This window comes from Lycorma delicatula, chromosome 9, assembly GCF_047948215.1.
Source record: "Lycorma delicatula isolate Av1 chromosome 9, ASM4794821v1, whole genome shotgun sequence".
In the NCBI taxonomy this organism is placed as follows: Eukaryota; Metazoa; Arthropoda; class Insecta; order Hemiptera; family Fulgoridae; genus Lycorma; species Lycorma delicatula.
The window spans coordinates 114,303,328-114,325,189 of NC_134463.1; the positions used below are offsets into that span (position 1 = coordinate 114,303,328).

The following is a 21,862-nucleotide window of genomic DNA, read 5'->3' on the forward strand; positions in this document are numbered from 1 at the left end:
CGGAGTTACAGCCAAATGAAATTTTAATTAATGAAATATTTGGATCTTACAAGGAGAAGGCACATCGGTTCGAATCAGACTTTATTTTCTTTTTTTAAATTTAATTACATTGATTTATTAATAATTTATTAACCTCTGATTCTTTTAATTTTTACGATAAATATTAATTCAATAATAACAATAAAAATGAAAATTATGAAAAAATATCTAAAGTTATTAATGAAATAAAATTTCATGTACTTTTCATTTAAAACAAAATGTTATATGTAACTTAATAGGCGTATAAGGAAGTCATATGATGCCCATATCAGATTTTTTATGTTTGACGAACAATAACGTTGATAAATATGGAATAAACACGAAAAACATTTAAAGAAAACTTTTAAAGAATTAATTTTTAACAAAATGATATAAGATAAATAAGTTTTTCTAAATAAAATTCGAATTTTTTTACTTTTTGTTTTATTCAAATTATTATTTTCAAAACATGCTTTATTGCATAGTCACGGATAGATTCAATTTTAAAAAATAAAATTTATCCGAAAAGCGTCAACATTTGGTTTAATTATGACGAAGCTAAAAAACGTAGTAGGTAGTTGTACTCGATATAAAAATTATGACAATATTAAAAAAAATTAATTTAATAATAATTTTCTAGTTACATTTGCCGGGAAGTGAAAAATTATTTAAATTTTATAAACAAATAAATAAATGCCTAATATCTTTCATTTAATTTAAAAAAAAGACGAAAATTAATCGTTTATATTGAATTCTCTATTCATATGTACTTTTTATTTAATTTTGGCGTGTTTAATTAGTATTGAATTTTTTATAATAAAGATTTAAACATTTTAATGAATAAATAATTATATATTCAACCGGTTAATTTATTATTTTCCCACAACTAATTTGTAATTTACAACGAGGTTAATAGTTTTAGCATATAAATACAAAACAAGGTGAATACATGATAGAACTGAGGAAGTCAGGTGGAAATTATCTAGGGAATTATAGTGGAAGCGGAACGACATGGAAGCACGTGGACATAAACATAAATGCTTATAAATCATTTTGATTGTCAGACATGTTGGCAGGGACAAACACTACGACTAATTGTGGTCGTCAGTAACGGTTGGGTACTGAATTTTAACATATGTCGTCCACCACGTTTTAACTGTATTCGTACCATCTTAATCTCTTATTTATTTAATACTAAATAATTTTAATTATTATAAATTGCTTTATTTTTTTTTTTATAAATATAATGATACCTCTACGTCAAAAGGATTGTTTTATATATTAACAAAAATATAAACATTTTTAATACCGGATTCATCATGTAATCTGAAGCCATCTGTATTGTCGCGTGTTTCGCGGCTTGATCAGGATATTGAGAGGTTGAAAATTTAGAATGTTTATATAATTACTTTATTAGTTTAAAATGTTCATAATTACAACTAGACAAATTAATAAGAATAAAATGGCGATAAATACAATAATAATAATAATAAGTGACAATAATAAAACAATTAATGAACAAAAATATTAATATAGCAGTTACAATAACAATAATAATTAGGATAATAGTAGTAAACGATAATAATATTTCATATCAATAACCACGAATCAAACATACAAATATATAATAAAGTATATGACATAATACATAATCAAAACGGTAAGAATGATATAAAAACAGGGTGTAATCAACAAAGGGTAACAATCGAAATATTACACATCAGATAATTATAAATGTCATTAGTAAATAATAAATACAGATTATACAAAAGATTGAGTTAAAAATAAATAATTGTACGGAATTTATTCCAGGTAGACAAGTAGAATATTAGACCTACTAACAAAAGAAACCGCTAGTTTTAACCCTTTTTAACCACTAGTCTTGTTTTAACAAACAATCGTATAGTGTTCACTTGCAAATACCTTTGCTGTCTATCCTAACAATTTATCAATGAAGTCTATTGCATTATTTTTTTCACTTATAGTTTTATTGTAACTCACCGATAGTATTTCTTGTACACTTAGATTTACTAAGGGACTCTATTTAAGGGATTTACAGGACTCTCCTCGCTGGACCATCGTCGTACGTCTCGCTGGACTAGTTCGCAGAACTCCGCCGAACCCACACAGAAATATCCTGAACTCCTCGCAGAAATATCCTTGCGGGACTGACGTCGTAATGCATCGTAGACTGGTTCTAATAGAATTATTTTTTAACGGAACGGAACGCAAGGATGTCGGATGGTGCAATACCCTCCTACATTTCGCAGTATACGGACTTACGTCCTTTGCTGCTGGGTGATTCTAATGGGCTGACGTTTATTCGTTTTGTGAAGTTTGGATTGCGTTCCGATCCAATGGAGGGTTTGTCGGTAGGGGCCCGACGGAACGATGTGCTGATAAGCTTATCTTCCGTGACGCGCTCTATTTCAGCCAAGGATTGGCTGAAATCCTTCATTTAAGGGGGCGTCCTCTCATAAGGAAAGGACATCGGAGGCGATTTTTGGACCTACACTTAATTATTTACTTAATTCAATTCAATTTAACTTGGTTTGAATTAAGGAAATGTGGTTGGAAGGATTGCTCTGGGCGTTGCGCCCCACAACTATCTCAGTCAGTAGAAGTATGGTTTAGGATTTACTATTCTGAGCGCGATATACCTCTATTAAGGATTAGATGTCTGCCCGCCGTAAGGGCAGGCAGGCGAGATATACATAACGCAGGTTGTTTTTCGTGCGCCCGTGCGCCGGGGTGGTGACAATTTTGAATAAGATGCCCCCCTATTATATATAAATTTGAACTTGATGCAGCTGCTGGTCTAGCCCTACAAAATATAATGGTCCGCGGAGGGTTTGGGGGGGTCTGGTGGTCTTTTTTTTTTAACTGGTATTACTGGGCTATTTACACTGTTAGCCTCTTTACCTGTCGAACCGGACCCTAGTCGAAGCATGAGAACAGTAGACCTAGGTTTTTCTTTTCATGTATTCCAAATCTGGTCTCTTCTCACTGTATAAGAAGTGTTGTTTATCAGCGGGCAGTATAACAGGACAATTGTTAAACGGACCTATACATTACAAAAAGGGTTCTCCTTTTTGTCCCTTTTCGGATTCTCCAAGTATTATACATTATATTACTTTCATAATAATTGGTAGGAATACGTTACTCAGGCTCGCTATACCGGTCTTGTTACAATATCACCTTTATAATTTCCTGAAATGACCTAACAGTCTGCAAAAGACACGTCATGTATATTTCTGCTAAATCTTATTCCAGCTAAATTTATGTGTAACAGAATCCTAAAAGAATCCTAAAGAAATAGACGAGTGGATAATGATGAATAATATACATGAATCACTATTCTAAACATGTTTTTGTCATCCTGTCTAAATCATACATAGTTAATTTTCTAATCCAATCAGAACAATGATTTAACTTTTTATATAAAATCCTATAACGGAGCTAATTAAAACTAAGGAAGGCAAACTTATTAAGGGTAAATTCATATTTATACTTGTACTCATAATATTAATACTAAGATTATTCAGGATTATTTTGTATTGTTACAAAACATTGTTAACAATATGACAATATTCATTTTATTCCAATTTATAAAATATACTAAGCATAAAAGTATACTGCAATATAAATATTTACATTATCTTCTTATTCTTGTACCTTTTTGATATTACTTAATCTAGAATGTTGTATTTTAATGCATGGGTGCGAGTGTTCATTTGTTAAACTACTGTTATGTTCAATTTTTTTCTTTTCGTCTTAGTATCTTTTTCAACATAAGTTTAAATCGATCTCAATCTTTAATAAGTAAGTTGTTTGGGTAGGATCTTTAAATTGTTCCTATTTATTTTAAATATAATTTTAATTTTTATATTCCCTTTTTAGAAATATTATATGAAATGGCTGATAACTGTGCACAGGTATTCTGTTTGCTAATTATATATTATAATTTTTTTTTGTCATATTTTGTACAAGGGAAATAAAATTAAAATTAATAAAATAAAAAATAAATAAATTAGTTCGCATTTCGGTAGTTAATCATAATCTTCAGTTAAATGGAATTAGAAAAGATTAATGTAGAATAAAAAATGAAATAAAAAAACACTTTCGAAGCAATAAGAAAATATTTACCAATATTTCTGAATTATAACAAAAAATTAAAAGAAGAAAAAACACACAGGCTCGCTAAAAGCAGACTAACTTGCTGGTAAGTTTCCAATACGAAGTACAAGGCAATATTGTAATCTAAAAAAATTCCGGTTTTCAGATTTCAACGGAAATATTCATTTTGACCATACCTGAATCCATTTTGACTAGTTTCGGCATGACGTCTGTACGTACGTATGTATATCGCATAACTAAAAAAAATATTAGCCGTAGAATGTTGAAATTTTAGATTTAGGACTGTTGTAACATCTAGTTGTGGATCTCCCCTTTTGATTACAATCGACTTCACCAAAAATGTCCAAAAAAGCCCAAAATCCAAAACATTTGGATTTTAGTCTTTTTCTTAACTGCGGTAATAAATCTTCATTGAGAGCTTTTCAGCGATATATCATTAGTGGTAATTATTTTCATTGGTTCCAGAGTTAAAGGCAAATAAAAGTTTAGTTAATGAAATATTTGGATCTTACAAGGGGAAGGCAAATCGGTTAGAATCCGATTTCATTCCTTTTTATTTTAATTTAAATCTATTGATTTATTTATTAACAATTATTAACCTGTGATTGTAAAAAAAATTACGATGAATTATAATTCAATAACAAAAAAAAATCTTTATTAAAGAACTGGAAGATCAAATGAAATAAGTTTAAAAAAGTGCAAAAAAAATGTATATATGTAATTTAATTTAACTTCCTTTACAAGGAAGTTATGTTGTGTCCACATCAGATTTTTTTCGATTGTATTCTAAATTTGGATAATTAACTCATTAGTATTTAAAAAACCTACGGTATATTTTTCATATAAAAATCTATCAACGGCAAAGATGGAAAGGTTATGCAACATTTTGTCAGCTTTTTTCTTTTAGAAAAGTATTATAATAATTTCAATCAAACAAATCCCAAACACTGCAATTTTACTCCGTACTGTGTTAAATTTTAGGAACAAATGCCTTGTATTTTTTGTTTATTTTAAATCAGTGAAGAAAGAAAGCTGACAAAGTCTAATACTTTTCTGACAATGGGTATACTTATATTCATATAATAGAAAAATAATGATTCGTGAAAAGTTTAAAAAAAACAATCGATATTTTTAACTTTGATCGGCTTTTCTACACTCAATACTGCCTCCAAAATTTCTTTTGGTCCACTTGCACTACTACTTTGCTTAGGAAGTTATAAAGAAAGATTCGGTTAAATATGCAATAAATAAAAAGATTGTTTTATTTCGATTTTTGGGGAAGGGGAGATTTTGGTTGCAAAAATTATAAGAAAAGCATGTACTATGCTTAATATAAAATGGAGTTAGGTTGTCAAATTTTTAGAAAATTGACCCCAAAAACGATCTACCTTACCCCCTGAAGAAATTGAAGCCAAACCTTTACCCTACAAATTGCCCCATATACAAGAGTCTCTGTGCCAAATTTGATCAAAATCGGTTTATTCAGTCAAAAGTTATTAAGCTTCAAACACGCTAACGTACGTATGAATATCACCCCCCTTCAAGGCCTCAAAAAACACTTCTTTTGTTTTTTGAGGCCTGGGTCATGAAACGTAGAAAAATTAAAAAACTCATACTCCATTTTTTGACTGATTACCGTACTTTTCCTTCTGTAGAGCTATGATGCCAGAAAAGTAAAGTAATGTGTCTTATAAATTTATTTGCTACAGTATTTTTCTCGTCTCACAGTAAATATCTTAAAAATATTAATGCAATTATACCGATAGAAACAGATTATTACACATAATTTACAGTTCTGGAATAAAAAAAAAATTGTATTCTTGTCTATCTTCCTCTAGCTGAGGCCTAGTTTAGTAATACGTAAGTTATAATTTAGTAGGAGATATTAATTCTGTAGTAGGTTTATACAGTTTTACAAGAAACGCAGAATATAATGTTAATGTGTCTCTGTTCTGTAGCGGGTGAACAAACTCACCTTTACATATCCTGACCCAGTACACCTTTTAATTACTGCTTAAGATTTTTATAAACAATGTTTTTCTATAAACCTATATACTTTTTGTTTTAAAAGTTATAGGTTTTTATATCTCGTCAAAATATTATTTTATACTGTATTCAGTTAGCTCGTAGAGTGAAGAATAAACAAATGTTACGTGTGTTAGTGATTTCATGATGTTTCTGCTCAGTCATGTCCCTTCTATCAGTTCCGATTCACAACGCGGCCATATCTATGTTCATACTACAATCGTTACTCGTGTATATTCTTCGTGTAACTAATTTGCCATGTAGTAGTCAATGTAATCAAAAAATTATATACCCTTATTATGTCTTCTCAGTTTTATTAAAATCCTTGTTATTTTCATATGATTACGCTTTTGTTTTCGTGTTCAATTTTTGTGTTTCTGTTATTTATTTATTTACTTTATATTATTTAAAATAAATAAATGAAATTTTTTTAAGTTTACTAGAATGTAAGTTGTATTCCCAGATTTGTGTCTGTACGACTTGAGTTATCCATTATTTTGACACTGTGTGGTACCGATTTAGCTGATAATAGTGAACAATTTTTGTTATCTTTTCAAAAAAAAAAAAGACCGCGAAAAATTATTTTTTGCGGCCGCGGAATAAGCCGCATTTGAAATCATTTTAAATACTTAAAAAAGCAAATTACAGAGCAATCCATCGGTGTTGATTTTAAATGTCGTTAACAAAACTATAAACATAAGTGGAGATTCTGCTGCTTCAGTGTACAATGTGATTCGCGAGTATAAATCTACTAATGAATTACGGTCTCCTAAGAAAACAAAACCCAGCAGGTCAATTAAAGAAAAAGTTGACGATTTCGATTAAAACGAGATTCGTAATGAGTACAAGAATTTTATATATTGAGAAATAGTATAGCGATGTGTTATCTTCTCTAAAAGATAATTCGGTTATAGTCTTAGACAACGCCCCTTATCATTCATGTAAAAGGAAATAATTCCGGCCGTGTCTTGGAAAAAGATTGATAACTAAATATGACTTAATTGAGAAGTAGTGATTTTTCAAGAGGATGAACTTAAGGTACAATTACTGCAAACGTTTTTACGTATTAAAAGTAATTTTAACGCGTTTAAAATTAATGAGTTAACAAGATCCATTGGCAACACCGTGTTTCGATTACCTCCCTATCATTTTATACTTAACTCGATCGAGTTATTTTAGGGAAAAATCAAATGTTACGTAGCGTCAGAAAATACTGCTTTTACGTTAACTACTTGTATACTGCTTTTTAATTTAATATTTAAGCTTTTAATTTTTTATGTAAAATTTATGCTTAATAGCCATACATAAAACAGGCCAGCAGGAATGGAAAAATTATGTTAAAATGTAACGGATATTATTGAACCAAATTATTGGGGGATTGGATAATATAATAGAAAACAAAATTGAGCTTCCCGTTGAATCTCTTAATACTGACTGGCGAGATTTGTCGCACTCAGATGACGAAAACGAAATTAAATTTGATATTTGTGGACAATTTAACAACTCTTAAAAACTCAAATAAAATGTCTTAATTTATTTAAATTTAAAATATATATAATAATTTAAAATATAATAGCGCGTGGTTGCTGAAACGCATCAGGATTTACAGAAGATGCTTGTGAATCGGCTGTCTGATACTCGTACGCACGGTTTGTTTACTTGAACTCTGATAACATGAAGATATAATCAATTTTTCATTTATATTAATTACATTTTTAATTATGTGATGAATATTAAAAATTATTTACTACTGTAAACTTACTTCCTCGATATTTGATTATGATTCATTAAAGATGACTTCAAATATTCTAGCTAGAATCATCGAAGAGTTAATAAATGATCGATTTTCATATAGTTAATCGACTTTACATAATGTTACCATATATGACGATGAAACATCGTAACAGGATACACACGACTAAATTAGTCATTCTTTTTTTAATCAGATCTGATTCTCCCGCTGCATACTTTCTTAATTAAATTATAATAACATTCATTAAATCATTTAATTAAATGCTGTCCAGATTAGAGCTATATATCGCTAACAACATATTTATTAATTGTTCACTAACCGATCTTTGACATGACACGTCAGAATAAAAATTTGTTTTTTTGCACGAAAAAAATTTTTTTTCTAAATTTATTCTAAATTGTTGTATGTTATATCTTTTTTTTTTAGATGTAATGCTTTTTTGATAGATTTTATTCTAAAGAATTTATCAAGTCAAGATTATAAAAAAATAATCGTTAAGCTAGGAGAAACATCAATCAGTATAATTTTATTTACCGAATTCTCAATTAAAAAATTAAAAATTTTATTTATTTTTATTCACTAATTTTGTTGAAAGTTTATTTGACGATGAAAATGATCTAAAACGTTCTTTTCAGAAAAAAGGAATTTTTACATTCTCTGTATAAAGTAAAAATATTTAATAAATAATACATATAATTAATGGAAAAAAATTCAATATTTTATTAAAGTTAAATACCATTACGTTTGATTTGACGGTAAGATAACAAAAAAAATCTGTTATGAACACCACTTGTCTTCCTAGTACGCCTATTAAATTACATTTACACATTTTTAAAAGTACGTAAAATTTCATTTCACTAATAACTTCTGTTTTTTTTTCATATATATTTTTTTTATTGTTATTGAATTATTATATATTGTAAAACTTTTTATACAATACGAGGTTAATAATTATTAATAAATCAATATATTTAAATTAAAAAAAAGCTAAAAAATAACAAGGAAATGAAGTCTGATTCGAACCGATGTGCCTTCTTGTAAGATCCAAATATTTTAATTAAGATTTTATTTGGCTATAACTCTGGAACCAACGAAAATAAGTATCGCTTATGTTATATCGTTGAAAATCTCTCAATTTTAAGCCTTATTACTGCAGTAAAGAAAAAGTGAAAAATCCAGATGGTTTGGATTTTGGGCTTTTTTGGACAATTTTGGTCCATTCGATTGCAATCAAAAGGGGAGGTGCACAACTAGATGTTATAATCCAAAATTTCAACATCCTACGGCTAATCGTTTTTAAGTTATGCGAGACAAATACGTACGTACAGACGTCACGTCGAAACTAGTCAAAATGGTTTCAAGGATAGAAAAAATGGATATTTCCGTTGAAATCTGAAAACCGAAATTATTCACAATTATAATATTTCCTTGTATTTCGTATAGGTAACTTACCAGCAAGTTAATGCTAACAAGCAAGTTAACATGCCGATCGATCCAGCGGTCGAAGGAAACGACATACAACCGATCCTGTGCAGAGTTAAGCCAGTGAGAAGGCTCACCAACTTGTCAAGTAAAATTCTCTCGTTCATCTTGCAGTTGAGGAAGGAACAAAACCATCAGTTGTTTACCGGCATGAAAAATTCCTATTAAGTTTGCTTCAACGAAAAAGAACGGCTTGTAAACTTCCCGTCGGGATATTGCACAGAAAACTTTTTTTTGGGAGCTCCTTTCGCATTGTACGAGTATAAACGGACGTTATCTCTGTGCTGAGATGAATTGATAACTGTCCACTAAACACAATACGATCAAGCAAATCGACATCTTTATACTGAAATGTTCCATTGTTTAGTCGATACTCATAGCGTAGCCGATAGACATTAAAGTCTGTTACAAGTGTAAACGGTGAGAACGCATGTATAAACGGTTCCATAAAACATTCCACATTGTTTCACCGGCATTGCTTGTTTGCGGCCGGCCTTAGTAAGAAATTTTTTTTAAGAGTATGCAGGAAACATTCCGTACACATTTAACATTGTCTTCAGACATTCTTTGTGGTCCCATACTCTTCCTTTTACACGGACAGACAACCGGTATTTTCAAACCGATTATGCCATTTACGAATGTTATTTTTACTTGGAGGATCAAAATGAAATTTTCTAGGGAACGCACGTTGAACTGTAATTGTAGATTTACATGTAATAAACGGAAAAATACACAAGACTTTGTGTTCGAGTCGTCTCTGCTAGTGGCGCTATCACGCGGAAAATTAAGAAATCAATCCACGGTCACGCGTCGAACTAAATCAAACTATTTTTGCTCTTTAATTCTAGTCTTAAATCAACACTGTATATACCTCTTCCAAGAAATACTATAACAAATTAAAACCCAGATATATTTTTTTACAGCTGGTATTTCACATCTAGTTTCAAAAACAAAACTATATAATACACTTCAAGTAAAATCTCATTTCAGTCTCTTATTCTTTTTTTTTATATAGCCATGAATTCTTTATTTTTATGATCATTTTTACTTTCTTGTACGAAGTAAAGCAAGTATTGTGGTCGGGAAAAATTTCGGTTTTCAAATTTCAACGGAAATATTCATTTTAACTAATTTCGGCGTGACGTCTGCACGCACATACGTATGTATGTATGTATCTCGCATAACTCAAAAACGATTAGCCGTAGGATGTCGAAATTTTGGATTTAGGACTGCTCTAACATCTAATTGTGTACTTTCCTTTTTGACTGGAATCGACTAAACCAAAAGTATCAGAAAAAGTCCAAAATTTAGATTTTGGACTTTTCTTAACTGGAGGGCTTATTAGCCCTCATTGAGAGATTTTCAACAATATATCATAAGCGCTACTTATTTTCATTGGTTCCAGAGTTATAGCCAAACAAAATTTTAATTAATGAAATATTTGGATCTTACAAGGCAAGGCACATCGGTCGCAATCAGACTTTATCTCCTTTTTTTAATTTAAATATATTTTATTTATTAATAATTATTAACCTCTGATTGTAAAAAAAATTACGATAAATAGTAATTCAATAATAATAATAACAAAAAATGAAAAAATATTAGAAGTTATTAATGAAATAAAATTTTATGTACGTTTCATTTAAAAAAAAAAGAAATGTGTATATGCAATTTAATAGCGTACAAGGAAGTTATGTGATACCCAAACCAGATTTTTTAAAGTTTTATTCTGAATTGATATATGCAAATTATTACAACGTTGTTTCTATTGTTATGTGGGTAAGTATTGTTAACAAAGTATGACAACTGTTAATAACTTTTCAACACTAAAACACAGAAATTTGAAATTCAACAAACCACCACATTCTCAAACTCCCACAAGGAGAGTAACTCAAAATTGTTAAAGGGAAAGTGTACGATTATGATGTCTCATTTTAAAGGAATTGAAAAAAAAAAGTAAAATGCTTTACGTTTACTTAAGTTACTTCTAAAATGTTTTCCCCATGGAGTCGTGAGGTTATGGTTATCTCACACGAAAAATTAATCGTTTTGAGGTAGGAGTTATTGATACAATTTTGTTTAGTGTATCAGTGTTGAACAGTTACTTTAAAACATTTAAAAACCATTTTTAAAAGTAACCATGAAAAACATTTTTAGACTGAAATTTTGGTTAGAGTTAAAATAATCTGAAGTGATTAAGTCAGTTGTCTGTTTTCTAATGCTCTTTAAAATTACGTGGCAACCCTACTCTTTTTACTTAAGATTTTTTGAGTAACTATCCATGAGGGGCCCCTAAGGGCTTTTGAAGTTGTGATCTGATACCGAAAAATAGATCATTTTGAGGTAGAAGGATATATTAAATTAAATTTTTCTTTGTTTAACTGTTGAAAGATTTTTTTAAAGAATTTGCATACTCTTATTACCCCTTTGTATCCTAATTTCATTAAGTATTCAAAGAATTTTAAGTAAGAATTCGAGAAAATTAGTTTGGAAAACTAAGATAAATTATATTACAAAAATGTTTAAAAACTTTCTTTTAGTTTTAATCAAATTATTATCATACATTGCACGAGTTAAATTAGTAGATTAATTTTTATTTCAAAAGATTCTTTACACCCGCACTGTTAATTTCCATCCTTAATTTACCCCCGTACGGGAGTATGTTTGCAAAAGTAATGGTAGAATTTTGTATTGTATCCGAACTTAGTAAATGTGCAAACTTTCATCATTAGACAATGTCAGGAAGTGTGTTAAATTAAGGATTCAAAATTTTAGGAGAAACAAAAACAACAGATTGAAAATTGAAAAAAAACATTGTGAGTTATAATAAAACAAATAATAATAATAAATATTAATGCATCTCAGATAGTCTCAGCACACTTTCGTCTGCATTATTATCATATAGTTCCTATGTATTCTTTTTTACTTTTATGAAGTTATATTTTATTACTCTCATTCTGGTTTGTTAATTGTTTTTTTTTCATAAGGGTTTTAATTAACATCCGTACAACTTTGTCGAACGGTGCAGTGATTATGTTTCAGCAATTTAACTAGAAGGTTTCGGTTTCAAATCCTGGTCAATCTTAGAATTTTTAAGCTACAAAATTTTGATATGTATATCAAAGATTCCAGTTTAAATATAAAGTAAATTGTCAACAAAAAAAAATAAAATGTTTTTTTTTTTCATTTTGTGGTCATTAAAATTCAATATTCAGGTATAATTTCTATTTTTATCAATTTTAGTATAGGGTAGAAGAAATATTTGGTAAATGAACAGACATGAAAAGATATACTAAGAATTATAATGTATTACACTTAATTAAAATGTCTGTTAAGATCTTTTGCAGGATAAGGAAAATCAAGACGGATGAAGCAGAGGTGTGAGAATATGGTCTTGTAACTCTCACAACCGCTATAATAAGTGTGATTTTCTCTTAACATTTTGTGATATAAGTTTATTAAATTTTAGTAGAAAATTAAGTAATTTTCCTTCCTCATCTTCATTTAACGTATTAGAAGCTGAGATGCTTCAAGTAGTTACAATAATAATAATAATAATAATAATAAATGCTTGACGTACATTAATCTAATTACAAATAACATTCTTATTAAAAAAAAGTCTTTAAAGAACGGTATATTTGAAATCATCTTCTAATGCATTTTATTACGAATTACAAATTTTTATTTTTGCTTTAAATGTTTTGAATTTTAATTTGCTTGAAGAAAGGCAGTAGAAATTATGGAAAATTATACATAAGTATTACCTCATTTCTCAAGTGTTTTCCCAGGAATTAAGGTTCTCAGGTTTTCAAGGTTCAAGGTTTTTTTGGTTACTTCATTAAAAACATAAAAAAATTAATGTTTCTATAAATTTAAGACAAGTTTTAAATTTATAAAAAATTAAAAATCACGACTGCCAAAAACACCTCGTGCCTTCTTTGGTATTCGACGAGTGGTATCCTGATTGGGGTCTTTATTTTAAGACTATGAGTAACCTGTATAAGGGCGTGTGCGAGGCAATTATGCTATATGCGGCGCCTGCTTGAGCGGAAAGGATAAAAATTAAAAGCTATATTATTAAGGGCTCAACACCTAATATTATTAATGGTAACGGACAAACAAAGACGTGAAACTGATAAATTTAATTGCATTGAAAAGAAGCAGCGTTATGTTGCTAAGAAATCATGTTAATTGACTTCGGCAAAAATCCCCGAGATAGAACGGCATGGCAATGCGTTATGACAGGCCAGATGGATGAAGGAAAGGGTGGGTGGGTGGTCGTTATATGCATGATCTCTTCCCAGATGTTTTTGGTTTGCGGGGCGCCTCTTGGGCTCACCCTAACAAGTGTATGACGGAATTTCTTTCTGGTCATGGCATCTTCCGAGGCAGACTCCAGTGATTTGGCCTGGAGGATTCCAGGCCAGAGGTGTGTGTCCAGATTGTAGATAAGTAGATGACGCATACTATGTAATTTACGAATGCGCAAAATACTTATGCGCACAGAGATTATTTGTTGGCTCGACATAGATCTCCATGAGAATTGGTAAAAACCGGGACGATTGGGTAATCGTTGAAAATTCCATGGGATACCTAGCAAGAGAACGGAAATTTAGGGTTCCGCCTGGTCATTTCTGGATTTTGGTTTTGTTGATCTTGTGTTATAAGGTTTGATGTTTTCATAGTGTTTTGATTATTAAGTTTTATTTTTTTCTTGTTTTTTTTTTTATGTTATGGTTGGTTGTTGAACTCAACTTCTAACCTATCCTTTTTCATCAGGAAGTCCCGGGTTCGAATCCCGGTCAGGCATGGCATTTTTAACACGCTAAAAAATTTTAGTTCATCTCATTCTCTGAAGCAATATCTAACGGTAGTCCCGGAGGTTAAAAAGATTATAAAATAAATAAAAATAAACCTATCGGGTAGGTAGTTGAGTTTTTAATTTCGTTTCCTTCATGTCACTCAGTCTTGTTAAAGACTCGACGTAAATTTGTTTTGTTCTAAAGAGTTTATTTCCTAGTAGTTCACCGACGGGAATATCACATGTGGTATTCGCATCGGTGGCATCCTGACTGAGGCTGAGAGATGCCTTTTGCCAAGATTCTGAAGATGACCTCCGGTAAAACCCATAAGGGCTAAGTACGGAGGGGGTGGCGTGGCGACCGAAACTGCCACACGGAATGTGTCTTCCCCTATGGAATCAGGATGCCAAAAAATAAAACATAGCTCTTTAATATAGAACAATTACTAATACAGGGTAAATAAAGAACGTGCGGGTGAAAAATTTGTATATAATATAATCTTTTTTTTTCAAACTTTTTAAATTTATTCAAACATACATAGGGAGGCCTCGGTCTTCCCGCTTACGATTATCGGGTGGGGACTTCCTTGCAGTACCGTTGTGGGGGAAAGTAAGACCTAGTCCCGGTGGGCGATCCTTTCGGAGGTTTCCCATTAGAGGCAAGGCATAAAGATCGAGTCCCAGTGGTGGGGGGGGGATCCTTTGGGGTCCCCTCATTAGAGGCATGGCGCCTAAAAGACTGAGTTCGGCTATCTGGCGGGACGACGAGGTAATTGTCTTTTATTTATAAAGATACATAAATATGACGTACATAGAGTGTATTGAAATTTTCATTTATTTCTCGGGTTCTATTCCCGTTCAGGCATGGCATCTTTTCATACGCTATCAATTTCCACCGGTCTAATGACCCGTAGATGCTGATGCCCGCTCTTTAAAAAAAAATATAATGTGTTTTTATCAAATTATTATTTTTATAATTAAAAAGTTGATAAACTTACGATTTTGGAAAGCGCATATATTGGTTTTTAAAAATTTATTAATTATGCATTTATCTAAAATTACATAATATTTTATCGCTTAATGTTATGTTTATTTAACTTTTGTTATGGGTTACATAATTTAATATAAAAGTTTCGTAGAAATATAAGATAAAATTTATATGATTGACATTCTATGATAATTAACATATAATTAACAATATAATACAAATTACTATATTTATATTAATCTTTAACCATATAGATATTTTTATTTTTATTTTCCCATTACCTCAGCATATTATTGTATGTTTAATCGTATGTTTCCCGTTTTTATTCCAAAACGTTTGCACAGATTTTATTGATATATGTACCAACGATTTATATTAACTGCTCAAGTAAGACTTAATGTGTTCTGGTGTAATGCCAGAATTTAGAAAGCTCAGTTGATGTGCAGGGTTGGAATGGATTGCAATTGGGTTCTTGCTAATTACGACGAATAAATCATTTTAACAATTAATGAGAAAAATGAATAAGGATGAAATGAAAATGAACTATTATGTTACAAAACACTGGTGTTTGGCGAAATGCTTAACAATAATTTAAATAGAAAGAAGTGAAATGAATTCATCGCATCTGAAATCGTCAAAATTTAGAAAAATTGGATTGACGATTGGTTTTTTACTTGCTTGTATGGAGTAACGGAAGTATTGTGATCGCGAAAAATTTCGGTTTTCAGATTTCAACGGAAATATCCATTTTGATTAGTTTCGGCGTGACATCTATACGCAGCTATGTATCTTGCATAACTCAGAAACGATTAGCCGTAGTATGTTGAAATTTTGGATTTAGACTGTTGTAACATCTAGTTGTGCATCCCCCCTTTTGATTACAATCGAATTCACCAAAAATGTCCAAAAAAGTCCAAAACCCAAAACATTTGGATTTTGAACTTTTTCTTAACTGCAGGAATAAGCCCTCATTGAGAACTTCTCAACGATATATCATAAGGGTAATTATTTTCCTTGGTTCCGGAGTTATTGTCAAATCAAATTTTAATTAATGAAATATTTTGATTTTACCAGGGGAAGACACATCGGTTCGAGTTCGACTTCTTTTCCTTTTTTTTCATCTAAATAAATTGATTTATTAATAATTAACCTATGATTGTAAAAAAATATTTTACAATAAATAATAATTCAATATTAACGATAAAAAATATATGAAAAGAAATCAAAAGTTATTAGTGAAATAAAATCTTATGTACTTTAAAAATGTTTATATGTAATTTGATAGGGGAAGTAGGAAGTCATGTGGTGTCCACATCAGATCTTTTTACCTAAGACGTCCTAATGTGGTACACTATTCTCTTCATTGTACTGTTAGCAGGATAACTCTATTTCGGATATCCCAGATAGAATTTTTGTGCATCTGCGTACTGATGCTTTTATAAAATGTGGACGAATAATATAATGATTTGACTAAAACAAAACGGGTATCTGTAAAGATCACTTTTTAGACCAAAAAATCATTTTTTCTTTGAAATACACGTCAAGTGGGTTTAAAAATGGCAAAAGACTTTGAAAAGACTTCGTAAAACGCCGAAATTAATAAAATAAAGGGGAGACTAAAAAAAAATAATAACTTTAATTTCGAATAAACAAACAATTTCGAATAAATTATTTGTGGTTTTTTTTTATTAAAATATTTTTTAAGTGCAAATGATTTCTTGCAGTTGTCATGCATATATGTTTTATGCTTGAAAATATATTACTTATCTTTTTTAAGATAATGATTCGTTCTATTATAAACCGAGTGTACAAAAAATAAAATCGGGGTTTTAATTTGTTATAATATCTCTTGAATCAGTTGTATAATTTTGATTTAAGGCTAGAAGCAAAATGGAAAAAAGTCAGTTTCAGTTACGGGTATGGCCCTACATTGATTTCCTATCTTTCCGCTTGACAACTTCATTAACAAATATGGAGACTTCTCAAAAGAAAACCTTCTATGCTTAGCAATCTGCTAAATATGAATCTGTAGTTGTAAGAAACATTTTGACGTGCTTTTTGCAAAAAGTTTAATTATGATTCTGTAAACGATGTGTATCATTGGTAGATGACGTAATCGGTTTGAAACGAGCGGATGTCTGGGAAAAGAGCAGAATACGGGACGATCGAAGGTGTCTGAAGAAAATATTGAACGTGTCAGGGAATCTTTCCTGCATAGTCCTAAAATATTTGTTAGGAAGGTCGGCCGAAAACTAGCAATGTCAGCGTGAACTATTTTAAGGAAATGCTTACATGTGCGTTCATACCGTTTATAACTGTTACAAGCTTATAAGCTTAACGACTACGCTGTATTTGCCGATTTCACAATTGAAATGTTGCAGCATGAAGATGTCCATTTTCTTGATCGTATAATTTGGACATTTTATGTTAGTGGAAAATTTAAAAAAAAACATAATGTACGTATCTGGGATGAGTAAAAATGCTACGAACTCTTAAAATGTGAAATGAACTCCACAAAATTAAAATTTTCTTTGTAATATTACTGACGGAAAGTTACAGGAAATTTCTTTTTCGTTGAAGCAAGCGTAACAGGAGTTACTTATTTGTATATTCTGCATAAATGGACAACAAGATTCTTTACAACAAGATGGACCAGAGAGTTTATCTGGCAATTAGATTGTGAGCCTTCAAACCAGCATTAATTTGTATTTGTTTGGTTGAATGACGTTTTCCCTAATCGCTGGATCGGTCGGCATGGACCCAATGATACAGCTTGTTTGGAGAAGCTTCCAAGATAACTTGATTTGACCCTACGTGATTTTTTCCTTTGGGATTTTGTAATAGATCTTCTGTATATGCCTTTGCTACCTTCTGATTTATCCTATTTGAAGTAGATGTCGCTTTTATTACTACAGAAATGCAGGTTTTAATGTATGGGACAAAATATCTTATCAGTTAATATTGTGCTCTTATTGAAAATTTGTACGGAAAACTGCAAATGTTACTCATTCAATTTATTTGTGATTTATTACTGTAAGTTGGGAGATATGAAGTAACTTTAAAATCCTGCTATTATTTTTGTTCACCCTTTCTATTTGTTGGAAATTTAAAAAGAAAAAATCTTACAAATAAAATATATAACTATTAAAATTTTTCTTTAAGTTTTTAAAATTTTAGTAAGTTTGGAGTCAAACTAAAAACATCTACCAACTTAATTTGAATTTGACATAAAAAAATAAATAACAGAAACTGAATTATTTTTTACTTCTAGGATATTTTATGAACTTTTGAAATCGTTATTATTTTTTATAAGTTTTTTTTATTTTTTTTTTGCTTTGAAATTTGGATAACCCCCCCCCCCCCCCCGAAAAAAATATGTCGGAATAAAATAAAATCCGATTGTAAGAAACGTAAAAACGAAAACTCTTAGTATTGATAAGGCTAAACAAGGAATATAAAACACTGAAATATCTCTAGAATGCAACTGGTTATTTTCTGTAATGTATCTGGTTATTTTCTAAATAATTTAAAATTTCACATAAAAATACGAGAAAATTATAGTATAATGGATTATATCATTATATTATTACAATAATTCAATATTACGATATGATGCCAATATATATATATATATATATATATATATATATATATATATTCCACTCATCTACTCGTATGTAGGCAATTTAATCTCTGTTTAAGAAATATTTAAAAAAAAATATCCATTTTGTAAAGTCATCATCATCATCATCATTCCTAAAGGCTACGCCTTGTAGATTTAGCCACGTCACTCTCATTTCCGCTTCTCTCTTCAAGTCGTTATATGAACCAAGACCCATCTCTTCTTTAACATTATTAATGATGGTTGCTCTCGATCTACCTCAAGGTTTTTTAAGCAAAACCTTGCCCTCAAATATATTTCAAGAACTGGTCATGTCCTATCAATTTCGCTCTTCTTCTTCGTATAACGTTTATCAAGGACCTCCTCTCACTCACTTCTGCTAACACTTGATAATTTCTTTTCCTATCCATCCAGCTTGATCTTGTTATTCTCCTTCAAATGTACATTTCCATTGCTTCCAGTCTTCTTCTTTCTGCTTTACCAAGCATCCATGTTTCACACCCGTAAGTTAGAACACTCCAGACGTAAGTTTTAGTCAACCGTTTCCTTATTTGCATACTCATATGATTATCAGTCAGTATATTCTTTTTATCCTGGAAAGCTCGTTTTGCCAGCGCTATTCATTTTTTACTTACGTGGCACATTTATTATGGCTAGTGACGGTGCTTCCCAAATAACAAAAACTGTCAACCTTCTCTACAACAGTCTAATTTAATATCAACCTTTGTACCTTCCTACAATCATAATCTTTTTCTTCTCCTCATTAATTTTCAATTTAAGTTTTGTTAGTACTTTAAATAGTGTTTCTAACATAATCTCCATTCCTCTTGCCGATTCCGCCAGTAACACAGTATCATGTGCAAAGCGAATACAATGTATGGATTATCAATTAATTCTGATTCCTTTTGTTTTTTCTTTTATTTCTACAGTAGCTTTTTCAATAAACAAATTAAACAGAAATTGTGACAGTGGGCAACCTTGCCTAACTCCCCTTCTTATTTTGGACTCTTTCTTTAAGCCGTTGATTTCAATCTCCGTTTTCTGCATTTTATTTAGATCCAGAATTAATCTTCTATCCATCCAGTCGAGCTTTATTTCCCTCATTGTTTGAAATAGAAATTCCCAATCCACCTTGTCAAAGGCTTTTTGTAAATCTACAAAAGTCAAAATGGTCTTCCTTTTAACCCCAATTCTTCTTTCCAATAACACTCTCAGCGCTAGTATCGCCTCTCTAGTTCCCTTCGTAAATCTGAAACTGAACTGGTTTTTTCCCATATTTTCCCTTTTTTTCGGCTTTTAACAATGTTTAGCAATATCTTTGAAATGTGGAATAACAAATGATAAAACCATACTTTTGTAAAGTGTGTGATTTAAATATCAAAAAATATACATACAGATCTTAAGTATCATCCTCGTTATTTTTTAAATAAAAATAATAAAAAAAAGAAGTAAATAATTAGTTTTGATAAAAAATATTGAAATTTTATTTTAGTAATTTATGTTGTTTTTTTCATGTTACAAACAAACTACTGATAAAAATGGAAGCATTTTAATTAAACTGAATTTGCATTATTTAGCTCAATTGAACTTGCATTATGTGAAATAAAAGCTCTTTCAATTTACTTGATAGTAGACATCCGGTTGTTTTTTTTTTGTGATTAGTAATAATTCAATGTATGCAGTACTATACCAGAAAATATTTTTTTAAATTATTCATAAAATATAATAAAAATGTATGTGATCTCTTTTAAAAAGTTATTTTTAAATTTTTTTATTTTTTTTAACTAAAGGTCGTAATCCATAATCATAGCAATTGATATAATAAAATTTGAATAGTAATGGCCTGATTATAAATGCATTTTAAGCACTTTATTTGCTTAAATTATAATTTTTTCAGAGCGGTAGGCTACTAGGCTACCACGACTATATCATTTCTTGTTCCTTCTTTTCCAAGTTTCCTTTATTTCCTCGAAGTGCACCATTTTTCTTCCGTCCACTTTCCTTTGATTTTTCCTTGATCGACAAACCGATGGATTATGAATTATTTCTCAGAACTACATTATTGCCAAACATTCCTTTTCTTTAATCCTTAGGTTTTAAAAGTTCCTCTTTCATCTATTTTATATATTTATTCTGTTTTTAGTTTCCAAAATATTTTAAAATCATTTTATGTATAGATTCATTTTAATAGGTAGTAAACATTCTAAAGTCTTTTTATAAAAAGGTTTATACATATATATATATATATATATATATATATATATATATAAATTTATTAATTATTATAATTTCCACGAAGTTAGTGATTTCAAACCTGATTAGGCTTTTGAATTTTTCAGAAGCTAAGTAAAGTTTTATTCTTTATCATTAGGCGATAATAATTGGATTTGTAATCTTTAGAAAGAGTATTTCCTTATAGATTCTATTCTTATTTTTACGTAATTTCGAAGCGAAATTATTGGTTTCATATTACATAAAGACATTTCTCTGTTGAATATAATATCGTAGATGTAAACATGAGGTAAACAGAACAAAATACCAATTTATTAAATTAATTTCACAGTTAAAATAATAATTTGCCTTGTGTAATTCTATATCACACTGTTTTTTTTTTTTTACTTAATGTGGTTTTATATTAGAATACACCTGTACCACTGTTATTTATAGCTTTACATTACATTCTATTTTATAGATATATGTAATATTTTTAATTTATTTATATTTTTCTGAATTTTTCCTGGAAGATAATTATTATTTTATAAAGAACATATTCCATTTAAATTAAATACTTAGAAATAATTATAATAACTATAAAAGATGCAGAAAATAATAAAATTAATTATTTCCTAATTATTTAATTTAATTATGATGATATTTTAAAAAACGTAGAAAATAGTCAAAAGTCAACAGTTAAGTACAGAAAAATTAAATTTAGCAAATGCTCCTATCTCAAAACGATCTATTTTTTGGTATAAAATTCACGAAGCCTCAGAAAACCACCATGGACGATGGCAGCTCAACAATTTTAAATGGAAA

General features: G+C 29.9%; 1 protein-coding gene across 2 annotated transcripts in view; it reads right to left on the minus strand.

The window, feature by feature from the left end:
* Positions 1-21,862, minus strand: part of LOC142330167 (neuroglobin-like) — a 150,967-nt gene that overhangs the window by 74,243 nt on the left and 54,862 nt on the right. The window contains exon 1 of one of the 2 annotated variants that reach the window (XM_075375272.1): positions 1,328-1,369. The exons of the other annotated variant lie outside the window; for it this stretch is intronic. Within the exon in view, the coding sequence (XP_075231387.1) occupies positions 1,328-1,354 (27 nt within the window). The 5' untranslated portion in view covers positions 1,355-1,369. Of the gene's footprint in view, positions 1-1,327; positions 1,370-21,862 lie in introns of those variants that run through there. 2 annotated transcript variants of the gene reach the window in all.